The sequence below is a fragment of the Gorilla gorilla genome, chromosome 19 (genome assembly GCF_029281585.2).
Source record: "Gorilla gorilla gorilla isolate KB3781 chromosome 19, NHGRI_mGorGor1-v2.1_pri, whole genome shotgun sequence".
Lineage (NCBI taxonomy): Eukaryota > Metazoa > Chordata > Mammalia > Primates > Hominidae > Gorilla > Gorilla gorilla.
This window is the reverse complement of record NC_073243.2, coordinates 25,041,505-25,064,470: the sequence shown is the minus strand read 5'-3', so window position 1 is coordinate 25,064,470 and position 22,966 is coordinate 25,041,505. Positions and strand designations below refer to the sequence as shown.

At 48.0% G+C, this 22,966-nt stretch overlaps 1 protein-coding gene across 1 annotated transcript; it reads left to right on the top strand.

Moving 5' to 3' along the window:
* Window positions 1-907: 907 nt before the first annotated feature.
* Window positions 908-21,013, top strand: DHRS7C (dehydrogenase/reductase 7C). Its single transcript, XM_063700440.1, has 6 exons — window positions 908-1,369; window positions 10,863-10,975; window positions 12,430-12,640; window positions 15,170-15,262; window positions 19,528-19,683; window positions 20,755-21,013. Exons 1-6 carry the CDS (start codon window positions 1,216-1,218, stop codon window positions 20,961-20,963), a joined length of 936 nt encoding a protein of 311 aa, XP_063556510.1. The 5' UTR covers window positions 908-1,215; the 3' UTR covers window positions 20,964-21,013.
* Window positions 21,014-22,966: the final 1,953 nt, after the last annotated feature.

Here is a 22,966-nt window from a genome sequence, read left to right as displayed (position 1 = left end):
GGTGTGCACACACACATGCACGCACACACGCACACACACATGCACACACGCGCGTGCACACACATGCACAGACATGCACACACACATGCACACACACATGCACAGACATGCACACACACATGCGCGCACACACATGCACACACACACACATGCACACACACACACATGCACACACACTGCTCTTAGTTCTACTCCTGATTGGCTCAATGCTGTTTACCGCACAAATTAGGACCTGATTGTGATTGGCCTTCTGGTTTGGGATGGCTCCAGTACTTGAACTGGGTTTCTGTCTCTCCAGTTCTAATCCTACTGAGTTTCCTTATGTAATGAAAATATTTCACATTTGGGATAAATTCTTAGTATCCTTAACCACTAAAGATAACAGTAGTTACCTTCCTACGGCCCGGGATCTATGCTAGGCCAACACTATGCAGTATGGTTTGTCCTCCCATTGGTCCTGCCCATTTTACAGACAGGGAAGCTAAGGCTCAGAGAGGTGAGAAACACTCTCAAAAGTGTGCTCTTTCTGATATTTCCTGTCGCACCTCCAAGTGGCTCTTTCTGCAGAAGGCTTCATTCTGTTTAGCAGTTTTCTATGCTTTTCATCTCCAATTAGAAAGCAAAGGCCAGATGGTCTTCTGCCACATGCATCCAAACTACCTGGAAGCTACCTGATTACGAGGGTTACCGGAAGTGAGGGCAAGGATGTTTGTGCTGAAAATCCCAGGTTTGGATCCCTCGTGCTCAGTCCCAAACCGCAGAGGAAACCTGTAATACTCAGGCAAGCCAGGAGAGCTTTGGCAAGAGCCCTGAAATCAGACCCGGCCAGCATGTGTTCCTGAATATCAGAATAGACACTATATTTACCCTGACAGCCTTTTAGTGCAACTGAAAGCTATAAATAACCATTAGGGCCCAAGCAAGTGGCCTTAACACATGGATTTTCTTCCAAAAATGCAGACCCATTTTAATTAAGTTTGTAATTAACCACTGGGGAGGGCAGGCCCCCTGGATGCGGTCTGCTTTCCGAGACACTGTGAGTAATTTCCTATTTGTTGAACATTTGGGGATTAGCACGCCCACTGGGTGTTCAGCTTGGAGGCTTGCACAGAGCTGAGCTCCCTGCAGCCTTGGGCCTCCCCCTGCCCTGGGAGTCCTGATCAGCGTCTCTTTGCAAAGCCAATCCCCTTTTACTCCGTTGTCCCCCAGAACAAGATGGGAGTCATGGCCATGCTGATGCTCCCCCTGCTGCTGCTGGGAATCAGCGGCCTCCTCTTCATTTACCAAGAGGTGTCCAGGCTGTGGTCAAAGTCAGCTGTGCAGAACAAAGTGGTGGTGATCACCGATGCCATCTCAGGACTGGGCAAGGGTAAGCTGGCTTTGCTCCCACCTGTGCCCATTTCTGCCCCCAGGGACTGGCAGGATGGCAGGGTGGCAGGGCGGCAGGGCGCTGTGTGGGCAAACCTGCTCGGTGGGAGGGGATCGATCCTGTGTTCTCTCCCAGCTTCTATCATTAACCAGCAAGTTTCCCATCTTTTGGAGGCTGCAGATTCCTGATAAATGAGGGTGGTGGAATATCTAGGGTTGCAAACTCACAGCCTAAGGGCTAAAATTGGTCTGCAGATGTGATTTGTTTTGCCTTCATGGGGTTTCCAGAAATTTTGAAAATGCAAAGCCTTTAGCTGGGGCAATGTACTGGTTGTGAGCCCAGACTCAGGAGTTGGGTTCAGTTCCTGGCTCCAGCAATGACTAGCTGGTTACTTCACTTCTCTGCCTTAAACTTCTCATCTGTAAGGCGAGGATAACAGCAGTCTCTACCTCATGCTGCCATTGTGAGGAATAAACGAGTTCATAGATGGATAGCACTTAGAACAGTACCTGGAGCTACAGTGGATATCACTCAAGGGTTAGTAATGATGATCATGAACACATATAGGCAAAACATGCCCACGCTAGTGGGCCACACACCCCACCCAACCCTATTGCATCACACTTGGCCTGATTCTTTCAATCATTACACTTTCTGGCATTGAAGGCATTTGCATTTGCAACCCCTGAATTATATCACCTCAGAGAGGCCCTTCTGCTGGTAACATCTATGACATGAGGGGCCGTAATTGTCCTTAAGTTTTGCAAGATTCTGACTCTATCCTTCCAGACAATGGTAGTACAACTTTATATGTTACATAGTTAGTGCAACTTTTGCTGTTGTTTTTATTATTTTTAATAGAGCATAGATCCCACAGAGCCAAACATTCATTAGAAACTCAGTAAGTGTCCACTGAGTCCACTATGTCCTGAGCATTGCCCCGAGAGTCCCTCTGGGGGGCTGGGCACTTACTCTCATAGTGCTGCCATCGTGAGAACGTTTGTAACCTCCCTGAGAATTTTCTCAGAGCCTGCTGCTTAGCCTCTTCGGCATCCCAATGGGAGCCAATCCGCACGCTTTGAGGATGGCTTAGTTTTCAGTGGGTGATCGACCCAGGTCCATCTTGTAAGATAAAAAACAAAGCATAAGGCAGATAGACTAGGCTCTCTAAGTGGCCCCTAGATGAGTCTCACAAACAATTCCCAGAGAGGATATCCTGTATCAAAAGGGAGCGAGGTACACAAACTCAAACTCCTTCTTCAAGGGCAAGCCAGGGCACACACATCTGTCAGTCAGACCAGACAAAAGACAACAGGGAGTGTGCCGCCCTGGAGAGCTGGAAAAGAGATGCCCACCTAAAGCTATTCAGAATAGAAGGCTTTGCGAAAAATTTGCTCTCCAAATAGTGCACCTTTGTCTGGCATTGCACCAGGCTGCTAATATGCGATCCCTGATACGGCCTCTACCCTGGAGCCTGTCCTGACACCTTAATTGCTCCTTCCTCTTGAATGGTCCTTGTGGACCAGCTTCTTAACTGGCCCCTTGTAAGTGCATACCACATTAGTGTATTTCTCATGCTGTATCTGTGTGTTTCTCAGTGGGTCCACTAGATACAGGCTTCCTGGTGCTGGAGCCTGTGTTTTGTTCACCCAGGCAGCCTCAGCACCTAGCTCAATGCTTGGTTGACATACTCAGAAAATGTGTATTTAATGAATAACCTCTAAAAGTGACATGTGATCAGGGAAGGCCCTCATCTGGATAAGTGTGTTCTTGCAAATTTGTTTTATTGCTTTCCAGCTTGATTCCAACGTGGTTGGAGAATACGCTCTGTATGATTTCAATTCTTTGAAATGTGCTGAGGTTTGTCTCATGACCTATCTCGATATGGGTTCTGCGAGTGCTTGACAAGAATGTACGTTCTGCCGTTGTCCTACAAATGTGGATTCGATCCTGTTTGTTGGGGAGGTTGCTCAGTTCTTCTGTAGCCTTGCTAGTTTTGTGTCTTATTAGGTACAAATACAGTTTTACTGATCGTTGAGAGATGTGTATTTGTTTTAATCATCTCATTCATTTTTAAAACACCTCATTCAGTTGTAGTCACACGTGATGCAAATCAGGCACCCAGGAAATAAATCTCATGAGGGAAACAGCCTTTGCAGGACCTCATGGCCTAGCTTGTCATGTCTACTGTCACAGTTCTTTTTTTACTATATCTCATTGACCCACCCTGGAAAGAAATGCAAAGAAGAAAAAAATAAAGTCCCAGTACTTAGCAGTAACTTGAGATGCTGGACGTGTGTGACCTTAAATAAATGCCTAGCTCCCCACGCTGCTGACGGCAGTGATTCCAGGCTCCCATTGCTGCATGTCTCAAGTCCAGGGCACCGAGTGGATGATGCAGGCTGTGCACAGCCACTGCACACCCTGGTGCCATGGAACCTGCACGAACCCCATGGGTGCCATCGGGAGCAGCAGGGAGTGCCGCACCAAGTTGTTTACTAGGGAAATCAAACAGACAGACAAAGACTGGGGCATCTAGCCCTCGCTCCAAACCTCCAGGATTTGGCCAAGCGGGGAATCCTGTCACCTTGTACCCACTGTGTCTGCAGCAAGAGTGACAATCAAGGCCAGGCACGGTGGCTCACGCCTGTAATCCCAGCACTTTGGGAGGCTGAGGCGGGTGGATCACTTGAGGTCAGGAGTTCGAGACCAGCCTGGCCAACATGGTAAAACCCTGTCTCTACTGAAAATACAAAAATTAGCTGGGCGTGGGGGCTCTTGCCTGTAATCCCAGCTACTTGGGAGGCTGAGGCAGGAGGATTGCTTGAACCCAAAAGGTGGAGGTTGCAGTGAGCCGAGATCATGCCACTGCACTCTAGCCTGGGTGGCAGAGTGAGAATCCATCTCAAAAAATTAATTAATTTATTTATTTTAAAAAAAGAATGGCTATCAGAATAGCCAACCCCTGCACTTGAGCTGCTTCAGAGGATACAGCTGAACGTCAGCCCTGCCTGTGTGTTATCACCTCAAAGGTGCAGTTTCTGTCCTTTAAACATTTCTGAAATCAGACTGATTGTCTTTCCATCCATAGCATCTTACAATCCCCATAGGCCACCCCTTAAAATGTCGCTGTGGCTGACGCCTGTAATCCCAACACTTTTGGTAGGCCGAGGTAGGTGAATCGCTTGAACTCAGGAGTTCGAGACCAGCCTGGGCAACATAGTAAGACCCCCGTATATCTACAGAAAATGTAAAACTTAGCCGGGTGTGGTGGCATGTGCCTGCATTCCCAGCTACTCAGGAGGCTGAGGTGGGAGGATCGTTTGAGCCCGGGAGGCGGAGGTTGCAGGGAGCTGAAATCACACCACTGCACTCCAGTCTGGGCGACAGAGTGAGACCCTGTCCCAAAAAAATTAAAATTAAAAGTCATTTATTATCTCTGAAATCAGGCAACAGCTCATCATCGATGGCATCTTACATTGATGAAATACAGAAAGAAGGGCTAATTTATGCTTATTGAATGAAAAAGAAAAGCCTGGTACCAAAGTGCTCGCTGCGAGATACCTGCCGAGCTGATAAAAGAATAGAAATAAGGACACCTGGGTATACCAAAGGCCTGGTTTCAGCAGAAATGACTTCTTCAGGAGCAGCCCCTCTAGGCTTGGCTGCAGTAGCACCGAGGCACTGAGCACGCCACTGGGCTCCAGCCTCCAGGCACACCTGGGCAAGGCAAGGTGTCAGTGGAGAAGGGAAATGGAGTGATGGGGAAGAATGCTCCTAGCTGTCTGTTCTAACAAGGCCAAGGCCAGAGGTTTGATCTGGCTCCTGCTCACAGGCCGCTCACCTACTCCAGTGCCCTGCTGCAAATAGATGCTCTGGCCAGGTGCAGTGGCTCATGCCTGTAATCCCAGCACTTTGGGAGACCGAAGTAGGGGGATGACCTGAGGTCAGGAGTACGAGACTACCCTGGCCAACATGGTGAAACCCCGTCTCTACTAAAAATACAAAAATTAGCTGGGCATGATGGTGGATGCCTGTAATCCCAGCTACTTGGGAGGCTGAGGCGGGAGAATCACTTGAACCTGGGAGGCAGAGATTGCAGTGAGCTGAGATCACGCCACTGCACTCCAGCCTGGGCAACAAGAATGAAACTCCATCTCAAAAAAAAATAGGTGCTCATCATCAAGAGAGGGAGGGAGCGAGGAGTGAAAATGCACCCTCAACGTGTCCCTTTCTCAGCAGTGGGCATTGGCCAAGGGGAGCCTAGTGTGGAGAATGCGTTACTCCCCATCTGGATGTCAGACTCCTGGGGTTCACATCCTGGCTTCCCCGCTGGCCAGGTGTGGGACTCCGGGTGATTCATTTCAACCCACTGAACCTCACTTCTCTCATTTATAATATCCAACCATCATTCTGCTCCAGAATGACAGCTGAAATGCAGAAAGACTAGACTTTCTGCTGCCCACGGAAGTTTCTTTTAGTGAATTCTGTTATAAAAGCCATATATATTTAAAAGAATTTTTTTTAAGTAAAAAGAACACAAAACACACCTAGAACCCCACGTGCTTGGGGACATCCTGTGTGAACACATCCTTCATTTCCTTTCAGGGGGATGCTTATGTGAGTAACCAGTCATGAGCGAGCATGAATCAAGGGTGTTGTGAGACAGTACACCTCAAATTTATTCAGAGGGGAGAGTCCTTCCTCTGAAGCTTGAGAAAAAAAAAAAAACAGGCGGTTCCTGACTTTTCTGATTAATTATTATTATTATTATTATTATTTGAGACGGAGTTTTGCTCTTGTTGCCCAAGCTGGAGTGCAGTGGCACGATCTCAGCTCACTGCAACCTCAGCCTCCCGGGTTCAAGCGATTCCCCTGCCTCAGCCTCCGGAATAGCTGGGATTACAGGCACCTGCCACCATGCCCGGCTAATATTTTTTTGTATTTTTAGTAGAAACGGGGTTTCACCATGTTAGCCAGGGTGGTCTCAAACTCCTAACCTCAGGTAATCCACTCGCCTCGGCCTCCCAAAGTGCTGGGATTACAGGCGTGAGCCACCGCACCCGGCCTCTGATTACTATTAGATTATGCAAAATCCTTCCGTCACGGTGGGTCCTGAAACCGAGCATTGATTCTGGAATTGGGATGCCCAGTCTAATACCTGATAACATGTCCATTTTCATTAATTCGAACTTTCTTTCCCCCTCTCTGCTCCTCCCCACAGCTAGTGCAAGTTGGAGGGAAGCTTCCTGCTGTTTCTGAGGCTTCTAGGGCCTCAGGGACTGGAAGGAGACAAGATAGGAGAGCGAGAAAAACTCTCACCCGACTGACAGTGCTATAAGATGGCTTCAAGGTCCATGGGCCTGGCACATGTCTAAAACTCGGTCTGAATCTTTCTCTCGTGGGCACTTTCATGTGCCTTTCAGAGGCCTCCCTAGGATTATTCATTTCTGTGAAATGGGAGATGTGGGTTTTTTCTCCACTCACTCAATCCCTCCTTAGCCCCTGGTTCCCGGGCAGTCTACTCCCCACCAACCCTGTCCTTTGGAGTTCCACTGCCCTTCTGAGAGGTCCTCTTGGGCAGTCTTCAGACGAGCTCTCAACCAACTCATGACCTACCTTGGCCATTGGTGGCTGTGACTTCTTTGGCTCTGCAGGCCACCCCCAATGAAGAGATCCCAGTTTTCCTTTTCTCTGCCCTCAGGGCATTGGCTGAGCCCAGGATCTTGCCCGTAAGACACGAAGCTGGGCTCCTGGCTGCGGGGAACTGTGCTGTTCTGTTGATTCCTCCTGTGCCCTTCATTCTGGGATGGAGGCAATGGAAAACAATCCCAGTCTGGGCCCATGGGCGAAAACTCACCTAACATTCTTTCCAGGCGATCCTCCTTCGAAGTCCCCGCTATTCCTCCTCTTCTTTGATTCATTCGTGTCCTATTTGTGGGTAAAGGGAACTGAACTTCATATGACATGTTTTTAAAATTTCCTTTGAAAGTCAGCATCTTGGACTGGCATCTAACTTAGGAATTTATATCTATTTGATCTCAGTGCCTCACTTAAACTTCTAATGTAATCTATTTTTACATATAGATATGTAGATTTATTATTCTATTACATACATAAACACACAACCCAGCGTTATGGCATCGTATTCAACACACTGTTTTGAATCTTTTTTAAAATTATTTTTAAACTTACTCTATTGCGAACTTCGTTCCATGTCAACAGACCAATTTCTGCAACATCAATTGTTAGGGCTTCAAAATTGTTATTCACAGTGGCCAAGAATGTGGCCAAGACTATTTCCAATTTTGTTTTTGATTATCTGATAGATTAAAATTAGCCCCATGTTTTAGTTTGCACTTATGTATTACTGGTATTGACTCATCTTCTGTATCTTGATACTTTTTTTGTGAGTTGCTTACTCATCTCCTTAACCAATTTCTTTATTAGCAACTTTATCTTTTTTCTAATTGATTTGTAAGAGTTCTTCACATATCAAATTAACCCTTTTCTGACATATAGATTATAAACACTTTTTCTAAATTTGTCTTGTCCTTTACTTATGGGTGTTTTTTGTTTTCGTTTTTGTTTTGCTGTAAGATTTTTTGTTTTGTTTTGTTTTGTTTTTTTGAGATGGAGTCTCACTCTGTTCCCCAGGCTGGAGTGCAGTGGCGCAATCTCAGCTCACTGCAAGCTCCGCCTCCTGGGTTCACGCCATTCTCCTGCCTCAGCCTCACAAGTAGCTGGGACTACAGTCACCTGCCACCATGCCTGGCTAATTTTTTTTAGTTTTAGTAGAGACGGGGTTTCACCGTGTTAGCCAGGATGTTCTTGATCTCCTGACCTCGTGATCCACCCACCGTGGCCTCCCAAAGCGCTGGGATTACAGGTGTGAGCCACCACACCCAGCCAAGAAGGTTTTTTTTTTAAAGGGTAAAATCTATAAATCATTTCTATTAGGATTTTTTTTCTTTCAATGGATGCTCAGGAGTCCTCCCCAATGCAAGGGTATATATTCATCTCTATCTTCTTCTATTTCTGTTTTGGTTATGTTTTTATATTTCACTATTTAGTATATTTTGGTGTAACGCATCCAGCTTTTTTTCCCTCCCAGATAGGTATTCAAATACCATTTAAAAAAAAAAAAACAGAGTCTCACTCTGTTGCCCAGGCTGGAGTGCAGTGGCATGATCTCCACTTACTGCAGTCTCCATCTCCTGAGTTCAAGAGATTCTTCTTCCTCAGCCACCCAAGCAGCTGGGATTAAATTTTTGAATTTTTAGTAGAGACGGGGTTTCATCATGTTGGCCAGGCTGGTCTCCAACTCCTGACCTCAAGTGATCTGCTCACCTTGGCCTCCCAAAGTGCTGGAATTGCAGGCATGAGCCACCGCGCCTGGCTCCCACTTTTTACGTAATACATTCTTTTCCCATTGGCTCAACATGTTAACTTTATCACACACTAAATTCTCCTCAATACCTGACTCTATTTATTATCAATATTTCTATCTAGACTTGAACTGCTAACTCTTTAATTTCTGTAGTTTTACAATATATTTTAACAACTGTTTTTCAACATGTTCTTTGCTTTCCTTCATATTGAGTATTCCAATTAAAGTGTGCAAAATATGCCATATAAAGTGTAGGATCTTTCTGTCATTTCCCAAGACCCGTTGGGATCCTGATTTACTGGATCAATTTAACTTGGAGACAAATTGACATCTTTATTGAATTTTGTCATCCAGACTCATCACAGACAGCCTCTTTCTCAATAAAACACTTGCATTGAGAGGAATCTTCCCTTCTCTGCAGCCCTAACAATTCAAGGTGACATTGTTAACCCAGTTACTTCTGGATTCGGGTTTCCCTCTGTCAGCAGACTGAGCTCTCCTGGAGCCCTCCTCCCAGCTCTCTCAGGGATGCCCAGTACACCTGTTTTCAGGCCTCATGGAGACCTCTTATCCCCACAACTCTCTGCTTGGGTCCTCTCTTGGCTTCTTCTGCCTTCACTCCTGCTCCCACCTGATTTAGACTTCATAGTCCAGCATCTCAATTCCTCCATCTCTCCAATACCACAGTTTCCCTGTCCATGATGCCCACTTACCAAACCCCGGCCAACTGTCCTGTGCAGCAGGTCCCTTCTCTCCACCTGCAGCAGGCTTCTTGGCCCTGCTGGAGAAAATCACACAACCCTGAGTTCACTTGGAGGCCACAACACTCGGGATATTCAGCCTCCACTGGGCACCAGGCGGCCAGGCTGTCCTTCCGTGTTCCCAGCCAGTCTGAGTCCACTACTTCATGGTGTAAATGAGACAATGATAGGTTCTTCCCTGCAGTAGGTGCTGTTGGTGCCTCTTCCAGATCCCTGTATTTGGTCAGTTCATCCATTTCCCAGGCACTGTAAGAGTTGGCTGCAAATGGCATGCAGATTGCAAATGGCGTGCAGATGCCTCCTTTCCCAAAGACTTGTCCTCTGCCAGTGGACACTGCCCTACCTAGGAGTTACACAGCCTATGCACGCACCCCCAGAGAGGGCAGCCCACATCAGTGACTGATTGACACTGGTGTACAAAGGCCGATCCTCTTGCCTCCAGCTCTGCAATGGAGTTTAGACTCCAGAGTCTTTCCTGGATCAAACCAAAGCTAGACTTTCCTGAGACCACATCCTCTCCTGGCCCCTATTCCATGACCTCACTCCCCGATAGGCTGTCTCTGAAGAGCAAGCCCTCAGTAAATCCTGGCCACCCGAATCCTTGTCTCAGAGTCTGCTTCCTAGGAACCCAACCTAAAGATACTGTCTCATAAGTTTATTGTGAGTATTAAATGAACTAGAGAGATATGTAAGAGATATGTACATATCTTTCAACAGTTCCTACAGCAAGCAAACTCTCCAAATCTGTGAGCTTCTATTGCTTTTAAGTATCATCGGTATTGCTACACAAGAATTCTGTATGTCTACCAGGTAACGCTTAGTTGAGAAAATGCTATATTGGGTGAGTCAGGAATCAGTCCAGAGGAAAATTAATTAGACAGAAAGTAGGTTTACTTTTTAAATAAAAAGAACCCTGGCTGAGGTGTCTATCCCCAGAGAAAATGTGGAGGAAACTGGTGACATTTGATTTGAAAAAACATGGTGGTTTGTCTCCATTATCTTTAGATTGAGATATCTCTAGGGCTGCGGTCCTGGGGGACCAGGTGGGCAGGTTCATCCTTCTGTTCACTGTAAGGAAGAATTTCCAATAATCAGAACTTTCTAACAAAGGAGGAGTCGTCTCACTCCACTATGAGCTCACTTTCACGGAAGCAACTAAGCGGAGGCTGGAAATGACAAAAATTCCAGCCCGGGGAGGGAGTTCAATGAAGTGACCCCTAAAGGACCTCGTGGTGCTAAGACTTCTGAGTTTTTTGAATTCATGAGTTCCCAAGAGAGGGGGTTCACTGTCAGTGGCTCCGTCCACACAGTGTGCCCTGCCCTGTTTCCTTCTTCCCCACAGAGTGTGCTCGGGTGTTCCACACAGGTGGGGCAAGGCTGGTGCTGTGTGGAAAGAACTGGGAGAGGCTAGAGAACCTATATGATGCCTTGATCAGCGTGGCTGACCCCAGCAAGGTAAGGTCTTCTAGCAGTAGGCGTGGGTAACTCCTGGGAACTCCCAGCCTCCATTGATCGTTCAGGACCAGCTCTTGGACCAAGTGGAGGAAACTTGGTGATTGCTCTGGGGAATGTGAGGCAATGAACCCAATGACCTTGACATAGGCATGTTTGCCATTCATAAAGGGTTGACTTGTTTTGACCATCCACCATGACAAAATCGTGTTCTGTAGCCACAGCTCCTTGCCCTGACCCTATGTAACTCAAACTCAACAAGGATCCAGAAGACAGAGGATGTTACAGGTATGGACTGTGATTACAAACACAGTCATTTTTTTTTAATACCTGAACTGATATCTCCATCAAAGAAACCAGATAAATGAGATCCGTTCCCAAGAACTCTCCCAGGAAGTGAACACTTATTTCAAAAAGGCTGCAGTTTCCAAAGGTTTTTCTGGAGCACTGGTCAGGGGACTGTCTTTGGAGCTCCCTTCAGGATATATTTTTCTAATCTTTATCTTTGAGGTTGCATTTGCTGGCTCAAAGTAATTCGGAGGTAAGTCTAATATTTGATGAGATGAATCAAACAGGAAAACACAGAATGCCCCAAAGTGTGTTTCTAGGGATGTGATTAGGCACTGGGTAAAAGCAAGGGTTTGCGGTCAGTTGTGTGAGAAACACTGAGTTAAGCTAAGCTTGTCCAGTTTCTTCACTGCAGGACTTTTCAGAGCCTTTAATATGCCAATGTGCACTGTGTATCTCCAAGAAGAACTTGGAGAACAGCCTATGTTTCCCAAACAAATTTGACTATGGAACCCTCTCTTCAAGGGCATATCTCAGGACTAGTCTTTGTCAAACACTGGGATTGCATTTACCCCTTGGTGTCAACAATTTTCCCATCCATCCACCCTCCTACACATCCCTAGATCAATAGAGTCTTGATGCAGCAAGTATCTGGCTAAACACAGTGCCTGGCACATAGTAGGTGCTTCAGAAATATTGTGTTGAGTGTATGATTTTAGTTTTTTAAAATATGGCTATTAAGTACTGTGATAGATTTTTTTTTTTTTTTTCAACTTGCAAGCCAGGTTGAAAAGCAATTTCCACAAAGGAGCTCAGAAATGTTAAAAGTAATGATGTCACCACCGGATTCAGTGCAATCCTGCAAAGGGACTGCTGTGAAGGGCAATATTCATTTATCATTTCTGGAACCCTGGCCAAGAGTTTAGACTTATCGCTGCATATTTATGTCAAGATTTGTTGTTGTTTTTGCCCTGGTCCCCAAGTATGAATTATCTGGCAATATCCTCCATCCCAGAATCATCTCTGCTTCTTTGTCTTTTTTTTTTTTCGTTTCAGTCATTTCATTATCTTTGAATTTCAAAATGGGTGGCTTTTAGATCGAGGGCTCCCAAGGTCTGCAAGAGGGTGGAGATCTCACACATACCCTGACTCTCTCATTGGTTCAGCAGACATTCACCCCAAAGCTGGTCCTGTTGGACCTCTCAGACATCAGCTGTGTCCCAGATGTGGCAAAAGAAGTCCTGGATTGCTATGGCTGTGTGGACATCCTCATCAACAATGCCAGTGTGAAGGTGAAGGGGCCTGCCCATAAGATTTCTCTGGAGCTCGACAAAAAGATCATGGATGCCAATTACTTTGGCCCCATCACATTGACGAAAGGTCTCGTGAGTTTGACTTTCCCATGGGTATCTGGGCCACCAGATTCTACAGAGGGCTCTGTTAATTAGCCAGACAGTCATCCTATTCTATATGGAATTCCCCATTCCCCTCAGAAAATTCCCTACCTATTGGGTGAAAGCTTTCACCATTCCCATTGTAAGTGTTTATGAAGGAAAAGGAACTCAGGAAGTATCTGATTGGTATATTTCAACCACCATCTCTGTGAAACCCCTCTCCCCACCCAAGCTTTGCCCTTTTACTTCTCTCTCCTTACATCCATGGCTTCCCTCCAATTCGACGTCTCTGAAAAATTGTCTCATCCTCCAACAATTGTCTCAACAATCGTGTACATTCTGCTATATCAACCTTGTGGTTGATCTGCTTCTAACCATTACAGTTGGTCAAAGGTAAAGATTCTGTCCTCAGAAATGAAGAAGAAAAAGGGCTTATCACCAGACTACAAGAGACCCAGTATTCTGTCAACCCCTTCAGAGAAACAGGGAAGACAGGAGGCTGTCTCCCTTTAATGAGTAAGATGGTGATTCCTATGTGAACCTGTCTGAGGGGCCTAGGAGATACCCAGGTGCAGATTTCTCACCATCAAGTTCAAACGCAGGTCTGAAGCCTGGGAAGTGGGGCTGGAAATGACCATAGAGTAGAATGGAAAGTTGACAGATCATGAAGGCAGGAGTTCGAGACCAGCCTGGCCAACATGGTGAAACCCCGTCTCTACTAAAAATACGAAACTTAGCCAGGCATAGTGGTGGGTGCCTGTAATCCCAGCTACTCAGGAGGCTGAGGCGGGAGGATCGTCTGAACCCAGGAGGCTGATGTTGCAGTGAGCCGAGATCGCACCATTGCACTCCAGCTTTAGACAGGGCGAGACTGTCTAAAAAAAAGAAAAGTTAAAGCCCCTGCTCTCCAAAAAAATAAAAGTTTATCAAAGCAGAAGCTCAGGGGGAATGTAATGTGGAGAACGCCTCCATTTAGGGAGTGGGGTGTCCTGGCAAGGTCTGAGATCTAGCCTGATCTTGCAACTACCTTCTCTACAACCAGCTCCCATGCTGGGTACCTCTAACAATAGGATTCTGAGTACTAAGACAGATGAAGAGAAAGACGTATTTGGGGCAGAAAGATGACTTTCCAGAGCTTCTAGGATGGTGTCCCAGAGATAACAGCTTCCTCCAGTCCAGTCCCTGTGGACACAGCAAACAGGCCAGCACCGGTGTGTCAGCTACCAACCTTTAACGGAGACTTCACTGGCATCAAAGCAACGAACCAAGAAAGTGGAGTGGAACTGGGCCAGAACTGGTTTCTCCTCCTGGTTAGCCCTCTAACTCACTAAGGACCCTGGGTCTAGTCCCTAGCGCTGGACTTCAGTTTGTCCATCTTGGTTTTTTTCCTTTCTTTCTTTCTATTTTTTTTTTTGAGACGGAGTCTCGCCTCTATTGCCCAGGTTGGAATGCAGTGGTGCTATCTTGGCTCACTGCAACCTCCACCTCCCAGGTTCAAGCAATTCTCCTGCCTCAGCCTCCTGAGTAGCTGGGACTACAGGCGCCCGCCACCAAGCCCGGGTAATTTTTTGTATTTTTTTAGTAGAGACAGGGTTTCACCGTGTTAGCCAGGATGGTCTCGATCTCCTGACCTCGTTATCCACCCGCCTCGGCCTCCCAAAGTGCTGGGATTACAGGCATGAGCCACTGCACCCGGCTCAGTTTGTCCATTTTAACATGGAGGTGTTGGGTTTCCCAGATCATTCTGAAAGTTGACCCTTTGAGTATTGTCTTTTCATTTTTTGCCATATCCCCATTCCGCCTATACTATTATTAATTTAATACCTTTCTCTGAATTTTCTCATTTTTAAATTAAATTCACTTTAGGAGGAAATCTGTATAAAACCAACATAAATTTAAAAACTCTTTCATTCTCAGTAAATAAAGGGCAACCTGAAAATTAAGCAAATTAAGTTCTCCCAAGGTAGCCTGAGAACGTCAGAATCTTCCCTCTCTTTGTTAAAAGATTAGCATATGCAAGAGAGGCGTTAAAGACACACTAGAACCATTGTGAGACTTCCTTCTTCCTTCCATACTAGGAGAATTGAAACGGGAATGACGTTCTTACTACCGAGATGAGCGTCTGTTCTATTCTACTGGGTACCGTACTCACTACTTGAGTGCAATATGCCCATGTAACAAATCTGCACGTGTTCCCCCTGCATCTAAACAAAATTTGAGAGGAAAGTAAAATAAATATAAATATGCATTTAAAAAAAAAAAAGAAATCAGTGTCACTAAATGCACATTGGTGAGAAAGCACCAATTTAAAATCACCCAGCAATTCGCCGGCCCACGCTTTGGGAACACTGGATAAATGATTGCAGGACTCATTCCATCTCTGCCCTGCTGCAATCTAATTACTGCGGAGGTAGCGGAGCCCTGTGATTGAGGGTACCAGGGGCAGGGGTCTGCCTGCTGCTGCCTAACTCAGTCTCAAAGTTTTAACCATGATGCATTGTCCTGTGTTTTCCAGCCCTGCTTCCCAACATGATCTCCCGGAGAACAGGCCAAATCGTGTTAGTGAATAATATCCAAGGGAAGTTTGGAATCCCATTCCGTACGACTTGTAAGTTGCTAAGATAAAAATATGATATCTTCTGTTGTATGTCTTATGGTATAAGGCAGGAGCTGTTATGTCTAAGACTAGGCAGATGGTCACAGGGGAAAGGGTCCAAGGATGACACCATCTGCTGGATTTTCTTTCATCCCTATGGTTCCTATTTTTTTGAGCACCTACAGCATGCAAGTGGCTATGGGAGATGCTGAGATATTAAAGATAAGCTCCTTCTGTCCGCGAAGCTCACAGTCTCCCATGGGGGCAGGACATGCACTAGGCGAACCTGACAATGCCAGGTGAAGGTCACGCTCCTGACAAAGATGCACAGTCGTAGCTCCAATGCCCCTTCCTCCACAAAGATGCCCTTGAAAGTCAAGGAAGGTTACCATTGGGAAAGAGAAGGGTGGGTGCACATCACAAAATGGGAGGGCAGCGGAGACCTTCTGAGGAAGAAACCAGGAAAAACAGAAAGGGGCAGAATTCAGGATGGGGGCAGCTCCAAATATGAGCGTCCTTTCAAAAGTTCAAGGGGGAGAAGGACTCCTAGGTGTATGTTCCTGGGATCTAGCTGGAAAAATTCTGGAGCCATTTCCACATCTGATGAGCTAGTTCTAAGAGGTGGGGAACATGCCATATACATTTATTCATGGCCCACACTACCATGTGCAAATTAGGGGCTCAGTAAATGTTTGATGGGTACAAGGGTGGAAGGGAAGAAGGGAGGGAAAAAAATAGTAGGTTCCTATATGAATTTGCTCAGGCTGCCGTACCAAAATACCAAGGCTGGGGCTTACACAACAGAAATTTGTTTTTTTTATTCTGGAGGCTGGAAGTCCATGATCAAAGTGTCGGCAGGGCTGGTTTCCTCTGGGACCCCTCTCCCTGGCTTGCAGACAGCTGCCTTCTTGCTGTGTCCCCACACAGTCTTTCCTCTGTGCACGTGCATGTCTGTTGCCTCCCTATATGTCCAAATTTCCTCTTCTTTTCTTTTTCTTTTTTTGAGACAGAATCTCACTCTGTTGCCCAGGCTGGAGTGCAACGGCAAGGTCTTGGCTCACTGCAACCTCCACCTCCCAGGATCAAGAGATTCTCCTGCCTCAGCCTCCTGAGTAGCTGGGACTACAGGCACACGCCACCACACCCAGCTAATTTTTGTATTTTTTAGTAGGGACGGGGTTTCACCATATTGGCCAGGCTGATCTCGAACTCCTGACCTCTGGTGATTCACCTGCCTTGACCTCCCAAAGTGCTGGGATTACAGGCGTGAGCCACCACGCCCGGCCCCAAATTTCCTCTTCTTACAATAGCACCAGTCAGATTAGAGTAGGAGCCAGCCTGATGCCCTCATTTTATATTAATCACCTCTTTTAATATCTCTAAATACCGTCACATTCTGAGTACTGGGTATTGGGTTTCAGCATATAAATTTTTGGAGGCTGATAACAGAATTCAGCCCATAACACTCCCTCTAGTAGTGTTTTACCTTCCTTTTTCCATATGCCTTAGTTAGTTTAAGCCTGTGGTGCCGTGAGCCTGTGATGTGGGAAAACTTGATTACTCCTCCATGTAGTAACCTTCAATGGGAATGGCTCAGGCAAGCAGGTGCCACCATGCCACAGGGTCACTGAGGGGCCCAGGGTCATGCTAAGTCATTCCATCAACAACATCTTCCGTGTGGTCACCACTGGTTCCCTGCTGGCAAGAAGAGGAAAGAGACTGTGGAGGAGCCGTGCTCAATGTCCAAAGCCCCAGGCTGGCATTGGACATCCCATTGTCCCCAGGCTGGCATCACCGCTGCTCACATCCTATTGGGAGAACTCAGTCGCACCTAAGTGCAAGGGACGCTGGGAAGTGCAGTCCACCTGGGGGCCCAGGAAGAAGGGCAGAGTGAATGGGCCACATACAGCAGTCTTTGCCACATCCTGCCTTTTCCTCTCTTCCCCAGTCCACTTAGGAATCTCCCCACTGCTCCTTGTATTTTTAAACTTTCTGTCTGTTATTTTCAGCAGCTGGGTGACTTTTCATCTTCCTTGCTTCATGCCTTCATTCATTCAACAAAGTGTTTGAATGCCTAAAGCCAAGTGATGGGAACACAGAGGTGACATAATATAATGAGGCACGGGCATGACAATGGGCGCTTTGGCCACTGACCCGTATAGGACGAATGCACGGGTTTCCTGGGAACATTTGCAAAACACAGTATTGGGGACTCAGAATTCTCTCAAGGCTGTCTCCACCCCCATTAGTCATGGTCTGGCTTCTCTGCAGCTGAGGAATTGAGGGGCACAGAGTTTCCCATGTAAATGTCAGAACTGAAGCCATGCCACCCTGGACTGGCCCCAAATTATCTTCTTCCTCTGAATCCGGCTTTGGAAAGACACAAGGAGCTGGCGTGGGAGTGACCTGGGGTCTGCCGACTCAGAGGTTTCTTTTGACCACCCAAAAGGAATTCAGTGTCCCTGAGCACCCCAGCACAGTTCCCTTACCATCCACCCAGGCAAGGAGATGGGGGCTCTGAGGCTCAGAACCTGGCACACAGACTTGAAAGGGAAGGCAGCCTGCCATGTGTCCCTCCTGCTGCAGGCACACACCTCTCTCCTGCATTAACCATGCCACATGGGGCCGGGCACAGTGGCTCATACCTGCAATCCCAGCACTTTGGAAGGCCGAGGTGGGTAGATCACTTGAGGTCAGGAGTTTGAGACCAGCCTGGCCAACATGGTGAAACCCATCTCTACTAAAAATACAAAAATTAGCCAGGCATGATGGTGTGTACCCATAATCTCAGTTACTCGGGAGGCTAAGGCAGGAGAATTGCTTGAGCCTGGGAGGCAGAGATTGCAGTGAGCTGAGATTGAGCCACTGTACTCCAGCCCGGACAACAGAGCAAGACTCCCTCTCAAAACGAAACAAAAAACACCACATGGAAAGTTACCTGTCCACGTGTCTGCCCCACTGATGAACTGAGGACTCCATGAGGCCAGAGCTACCTCTGTTCACCTCTGGGTCCCCAGCTTCTCACCCACCAGAGCAGGGACTTCACTGTTGAATGACTGAAGGAATCAAGGAGATGGTGGATGAATGAAAAACAAGCTGGTAGACCTTTTTTTGGTAACACTTGTATTGGCTGTGTAATTCACATACCGCACAATGTATCCATTTAAAGTGCATGGTTTTGCTGGGCGTGGTGGCTCACGCCTGTAATCCCAGCACTTTGGGAGGCCAAGACGGGCAGATCACCTGAGGTCAGGAGTTCGAGACCAGCCTGGCCAACGTGGTGAAGCCCCATTTCTACTAAAAATACAAAAATTGGCTGGGCATGGTGGCGTGCCTGTAAACCCAGCTACTCAGGAGTCTGAGGCAGGAGAACTGCTTGAAACTGGGAGGTGGAGCTTGCAGTGAGCCGAGATCGCACCACTGCACTCCAGCCTGGGCAACAGAGTGAGACCCTGTCTCAAAAAAAAAAAAAAAAAAAAAGGCCTCATTGGAGAGAACTAGAAGCTTGCTAGTCATGATGTCAGGGGAACCAGGAAAGGGTTCTGGTTGAAGGCATCTGGGCACAGTGGCAGGAACCACAGTACATCCACCTTCTGCCCCTTCTGCCTCTAACTGACACCCCTAAAATGTGAAGTTGGGGTGCATCACACCCCAGATGTGGCTCTAACTTCCCAAAGCTCTAAGCAATGTCCACTCTATTCTTTTTGGAGCTCCTGGAATGATCCTTTTTTCCCCAACCCATGGCTTCTACGATTTGAACTGGATTTGGTGAGTGGATTACCTGGACGGGCTCTCCGAGGAAAAGGGAAACAGGAAGGGAGAGGGGATATCTGTGATTCAGGCTCACTGCAGCCACCAGCTGGCCCCAGACCTTGGACAAGTTTCTTAGGCATCAGCCTTCCCAGGAAGGAAGGGGAATTCATGTTTTTGCCAGCATTCTGTATGTTTTCTCATTTGATCTTCACAGTAATTTGCCAAGGGAAATAGCGCCCCCATTTTAAAGATAAGAAAACTGAGCCTCAGAGAGGCAAAGTGATTTGCCCACAATCACATCACACCACCAGCAAGTGGCTAAGCTGCATTCAGTTCCAGCTCTATGTCCACCACTCCCGAGGGCTCTCTGTCCTCATTTGTAAAGTGAGGGGCAGATTCTTGAGGATCTTCCCAGCTCTGCGCCTGTAGGAAATGTGTCTGTCGGCCCTCCTGCCTCCAATGCGCCCACCAGGAAGCAGGGCCGGGAGTGTCCTGCGCCCACCTCCGGATGGTTTGTCTCGCAGACGCTGCCTCCAAGCACGCAGCCCTGGGCTTCTTTGACTGCCTCCGAGCCGAAGTGGAGGAATACGATGTTGTCATCAGCACCGTGAGCCCGACTTTCATCCGGTCGTACCACGTGTATCCAGAGCAAGGAAACTGGGAAGCTTCCATTTGGAAATGTGAGACTTCAGAGGGAAGCTGGGGCCCCTGGGGGCCTCGGGAACAGTCCGGTGTCACTGGGGGGAATGAATGACCTTCAGATGGGTACTCCTGAAACATGAGTCTGGGGATGGGGGTGGAGGAGGCTCAGCAACCCCCAACAGCAGGGTGGGGTCCCCAAACCTTTAGGCCTGAGGCACCCGGTAGACAGAATCCTCACTGCAGCCTACAGCCCATGCGCCCGCTAAGCTCAGCCACTCAGCTTCCTCTGCCACCTCGGCAAGCAACTGCCTATCTCTGGGCCTGTTTCCCAGATGTCATGGCCTGGATTCAGGGTTAAAGAACTTTCCCGCTCCCCTTTTCCCTTGCACAGAGTGGAGGCCGAGAGTCTAAAGCCAGGCCACCTGCACTGGAAGCCGGCCTCTGCCATGTATTTGAGGGTTGGATATGAGCAAATCCCTTAATCACTTCGTGCCTCCCTAAGAGATAGGTATTGCTATTATTATTATTTTCATTTTAGAAAATGAGGGATAATAGCAATACCTATCTCTTAGGGTTGTTGGAAGGACTGAAGGTTCTGGAATAGCAACCAGCCCCTCTATCAATCAGTGCACCTTATTATGGCCACTGCTCTAGGATGCTCTAAGCGTAGAGGTGCTACACCTTGCCCAAGGCTCTAGGCCCACCTTGAGGAACCGAGATGATCCAAGATGGGGGGCAGACCAGGGGTTCCAGGATGCTCCTGACAAGCACAGCTGCACGACAGCTACAAACAACAGTCCCTTAATCCACCTGGCACCTTCTTAGATCCTAACCTCTTTTGCATCCCTTCCCCCACACGTAACCGCCCTCCGAAATTATCAGGGCAGGAAACCAGGTCCATCCTATAGACGAAGACGCAGAAGGAAGCGCAGAGAGTGGAGTGTCTCCTGCTGGTCGCCGCGGTCCGCGGGTGGCCGAGGGGGCCTGGAACCTGTGACTCCGGGGACAGCCCACGCTTCCCGCCCCTCAGCCTTTGTGCACGTGCAGGGCTCTGACCAGCCGGGTCCCCACCGAGGTCATAACCCCCGCCCCCAACTGGGGCCTTTCAGTCTTTTTCAGGAAGCTGACCTACGGCGTGCACCCAGTGGAGGTGGCGGAGGAGGTGATGCGCACCGTGCGGAGGAAGAAGCAAGAGGTGTTCATGGCCAACCCCATCCCCAAGGCCGCCGTGTACGTCCGCACCTTCTTCCCGGAGTTCTTTTTCGCCGTGGTGGCCTGTGGGGTGAAGGAGAAGCTCAATGTCCCGGAGGAGGGGTAACTGCAGGAGGCCAAATGGGCCACCCCTTGGAAATAAAGGTTTTTCTGGCAGGTGCTGGCGCTTCTGTCCTATGCTCCACACTGGGGCGCCCTGCAGCCACACCCCTCACCTGTCTGAGGTCTTCCCGTGACAGTGAGGATAGCCTGGAGCCAGCCCAGAAGCTACGGAGCCTGGGGTTCTCCACATTCCCAGGACACACTTCCAGAAGCTTCCCTGCTCTGTAGGGTGACTACTCAGCAGGAAACAGGAGCTGCAATGCCTCTAACCCCCACATACACACACTCACACTGTATGCATATGTGCTCAGGAACTCAGTCTGAAAACCACCTCCACTGTATACAAGGGTGATCTGGCCACGTCACCTCCACCCACGAGAGCAGGACTTGACGACCCTTTAGAACAGTGCTGCAAGGATGGAAATATTCTATAATATGCATTGTCCAACATGGCAGCACTGGCCACATGTGGCTGCCGGGCACTTGAAACACGGCCCCCTGTGTCTGAGACACTGAATTTTTAATGCTATTTAATTATAATTAATTTAAATTTAAACAGCCATGTGTGGCTAGCAGCTCTAGAGTAGGGAGTGTGTGAGAATCAGCCCGTCTTCCAGACTGATTTCATTGGCCTCAGACCCCTCCCAACCCCACCCCCAGCTCTCCCCTGCACCTCCACCCCCACCATCCCCACCCACACAGCTAAGCTGGAATTTTAGCTTCCACGTTGCTTCTAACAAATGCTGAGAACCTCTGCCCAAGTATCCACGTCATTTCAGCCTTTCCTTCAATTCTCAAAGCAAAAAGCATTTAAAACGCCATCCTCTCCTTGGAGGTGGGCACTTCGTGTAGTCTCCTTTTTCTTATACAAAACAGTAAATGAGGCCGGGTGCGGTGGCTCACGCCTGTAACCCCAGCACTTTGGGAGGCCAAGACGAGCAGATCACCTGAGGTCAGGGGTTCGAGACCAGCCTGGCCAACATAAGGAAACCCCGTCTCTACTAAAAATACAAAAATTCACTGAGTGTGGTGGCATGCACCTATAATCCCAGTTACTCGGGAGGCTGAGGCAGGAGAATCTCTTGAACCTAGGAGGTGGAGGTTGCAGTGAGCCAGGATCACACCACTGCCACTGCACTGCAGCCTGGGCGACGGAGCGAGACTCTGTCTCAAAAAAAGAAAAAACAAACAACAAACAAAAAACAGTAAATGAATCTTGGGCACTCAGAAAGCGTAGGGTACCTTTTTGCACTAATATTGTAACCACTCAAGCTTTTCTAATATTTATAGATGAAAGAGGGCAAAAATTTCTTCCCTGAATCTAAATCATTTACAAAATGACATATATAGGGTACACATATGCACATCTATAAATCTTTTTTTTTAGACGGAGTCTCCCTCTGTCCCCCAGGCTGGAGTGCAGTGGCGCGGTCTCGGCTCACTGCAACCTCCGCCTCCTGGGTTCACGCCATTCTTCTACCTCAGACTCCCAAGTAGCTGGGACTACAGGTGCCCGCCACCACGCCTGGCTAATTTTTGTATTTTTAGTAGAGACAGGGTTTCACCATGTTGGCCAGGATGATCTCGATCTCTTGACCTCACGATCCGCCTGCCTCAGCCTCCCAAAGTGCTGGGATTACAGGCATGATCCACTGCGCCTGGCCTGCACATCTATAAATCTTAATTTAAAAAGAAAAATGTCCAGGGTCACTGATCACCTGGAGCTCAGCCTACTCCAGGACCAGGCTGGTGGTCCCGTCCTGCTACTGTGGAGGCAGGATGTCGGGTCAGAACTTAGGGGCTCACCGAAGCAGCAGGCAAGGCAGGCCTGGAGCCTGCAAGGGAACTGTCTTGTGAGAGGTTGTTGTTAGTGGGGGGAGGGCATACTGGGGTGCTCAGGCTGAAGCCAACAGAGGGTGGGTAGGAGCCGCAATTGCGAAGGGAGAGGGCTGAAACTTGACTGGTGACCAGAGAGTAGGGATGGCAGCTTGGGGACAGGAGCAGCTG